At 62.0% G+C, this 1,955-nt stretch overlaps 1 protein-coding gene across 1 annotated transcript in view; it reads right to left on the bottom strand.

Moving 5' to 3' along the window:
* The window catches only part of VOLCADRAFT_98077 (uncharacterized protein), a gene marked incomplete at both ends in the record, with an annotated part of 5,890 nt that extends 4,451 nt beyond the window's left edge, over positions 1-1,439 (bottom strand). Inside the window, 2 exons of the mRNA XM_002956940.1 lie at positions 549-602; positions 1,385-1,439. Coding sequence (XP_002956986.1) covers positions 549-602; positions 1,385-1,439 — 109 coding nt within the window. The remainder of the gene's footprint in view (positions 1-548; positions 603-1,384) is intronic.
* Positions 1,440-1,955: the final 516 nt, after the last annotated feature.

The following is a 1,955-nucleotide window of genomic DNA, read 5'->3' as shown; positions in this document are numbered from 1 at the left end:
CTCGGAAACCGGGGGATAAAAAGGCTTTTGTTTGTGTAGCTACGCCAGCCATGTAGGTTTGCTGGTTTTCCAAGATCCCCCATGCAAAAGATCTAGACAGAGAACCCGCTGCCCTTTATATGCTGTTTGGTAACTTTGAGGAAAAGTGCCAGCACTCCACGTCCTCCCTGGTGTGGCAGGCCTTAGGGGGCAAAGGGAGGGGGGGACATGAAAAGTGAGTGAAATGTGATTCCCCGACCCTCCCTAACCCCCATACCCCGCCAACCCCCGTGCCACGACCCTCCCAACCCTCCAAACCCCTATTCCCCGACCCTCCCTATCCCCCATACCCCGCCAACCCCCGTGCCCCGACCCTCCCGACCCTCCCGACCCTCCCAACCCCGTTCCCCGACCCTCCCTATCCCCCATACCCCGCCAACCCCAGTGCCCCGACCCTCCCAACCCCTATTCCCCGACCCTCCCTAACCCCCATACCCCGCCAACTCCCGTGCCACGACCCTCCCAACCCTTCCAGCCCCAATTCCCCGAACCTCCCTATCCATACACACCTTGTAGCGATGTATGACGTACGTCCCTCGACTCGAAAAGCTCCAGGCCACGCTCTGGAGGGTAGTGGGTGCAGTCGGAGGCCAAGGACAACGTTAGGCTAAGCTTCAAATATGCATGTTCTAATGCACTGTTTTTAGCACTCATCTGGGGCGTTGCTTCGCTGCAATAGCCCATTCTTTCCCCCCGTGTGTACTCCCTAAAACCCTAAAACCCTAAAACCCTAAACCGCAGGGGAGGACGGCGTTCGGCTGGGGGGCCGCAGGGGAGGACGGCGTTAGGCTAGGCGGGGCCGCAGGGGAGGACGGCGTTAGGCTAGGCGGGGCCGCAGGGGAGGACGGCGTTAGGCTAGGGGGCCGCAGGGGAGGACGGCGTTAGGCTAGGCGGGGCCGCAGGGGAGGACGGCGTTAGGCTAGGCGGGGCCGCAGGGGAGGACGGCGTTAGGCTAGGGGGCCGCAGGGGAGGACGGCCTTCGGCTGGGGGGCCGCAGGGGAGGACGGCGTCAGGCTAGGCGGGGCCGCAGGGGAGGACGGCGTTAGGCTAGGCGGGGCCACAGGGGAGGACGGCGTTAGGCTAGGCGGGGCCGCAGGGGAGGACGGCGTTAGGCTAGGGGGCCGCAGGGGAGGACGGTGTTAGGCTAGGGGGGGCAGCAGGGGAGGACGGCGTTAGGCTAGGCGGGGCCGCAGGGGAGGACGGCGTTAGGCTAGGCGGGGCCGCAGGGGAGGACGGCGTTAGGCTAGGCGGGGCCGCAGGGGAGGACGGCGTTAGGCTAGGCGGGGCCGCAGGGGAGGGCCAACGTGATACCCTGAAACCCGCCCGCATAACCAACCCGCTTCACCTCGGTCTCCATCTTCAAAGTTTACCCATCCCCCCTGACGGTAGCCCCACGACATATGCTATGGCATCCTATTTCTTGTGTTGCCAGCAGGCCCACCTTACCTCACATATGAATGCTATCGCTCCTGTCGCTGCCCACGAATGCTGGTTTGCTGTTGCTGCTGTCCATCTGCCAAAAGGGGGAAAGGGGGGCTTAGGGCTTTTACATAGGGGACGGTAGCAGGTCGAATAATTATGTTTAATTCATGAACGTATGGGCCGTGCCTCGGTGCTGGCTTTGGTATGAGGGTTCTTAGCATAGATATGCCGATTGGGCGGTTGGGGCATCACGTGGAAGCCATGTATGGGTGCGGTGCGGAGGTCGCGTACACACTGCGGCGGACTACGCGCGCACACACACACGGAGCAACCAACGTGCGCGCTGCCTTCACACCTTTTTATGATGCCTGGTGCTACAGATTTCTTTGCCGCGCATGCGTTGACACACTTCGTTGCACGGTCGCGTTTCTGATGGCTGCGTTGGGAACTGAAGCTATGGAAACGGTAGGCGGAATGCATGGACAAGCGGTTTT

Source organism: Volvox carteri (assembly GCF_000143455.1).
Source record: "Volvox carteri f. nagariensis unplaced genomic scaffold VOLCAscaffold_67, whole genome shotgun sequence".
Lineage (NCBI taxonomy): Eukaryota > Viridiplantae > Chlorophyta > Chlorophyceae > Chlamydomonadales > Volvocaceae > Volvox > Volvox carteri.
Note: the sequence above shows the minus strand (reverse complement) of the source record. Positions and strands in the feature narration are given on the sequence as shown.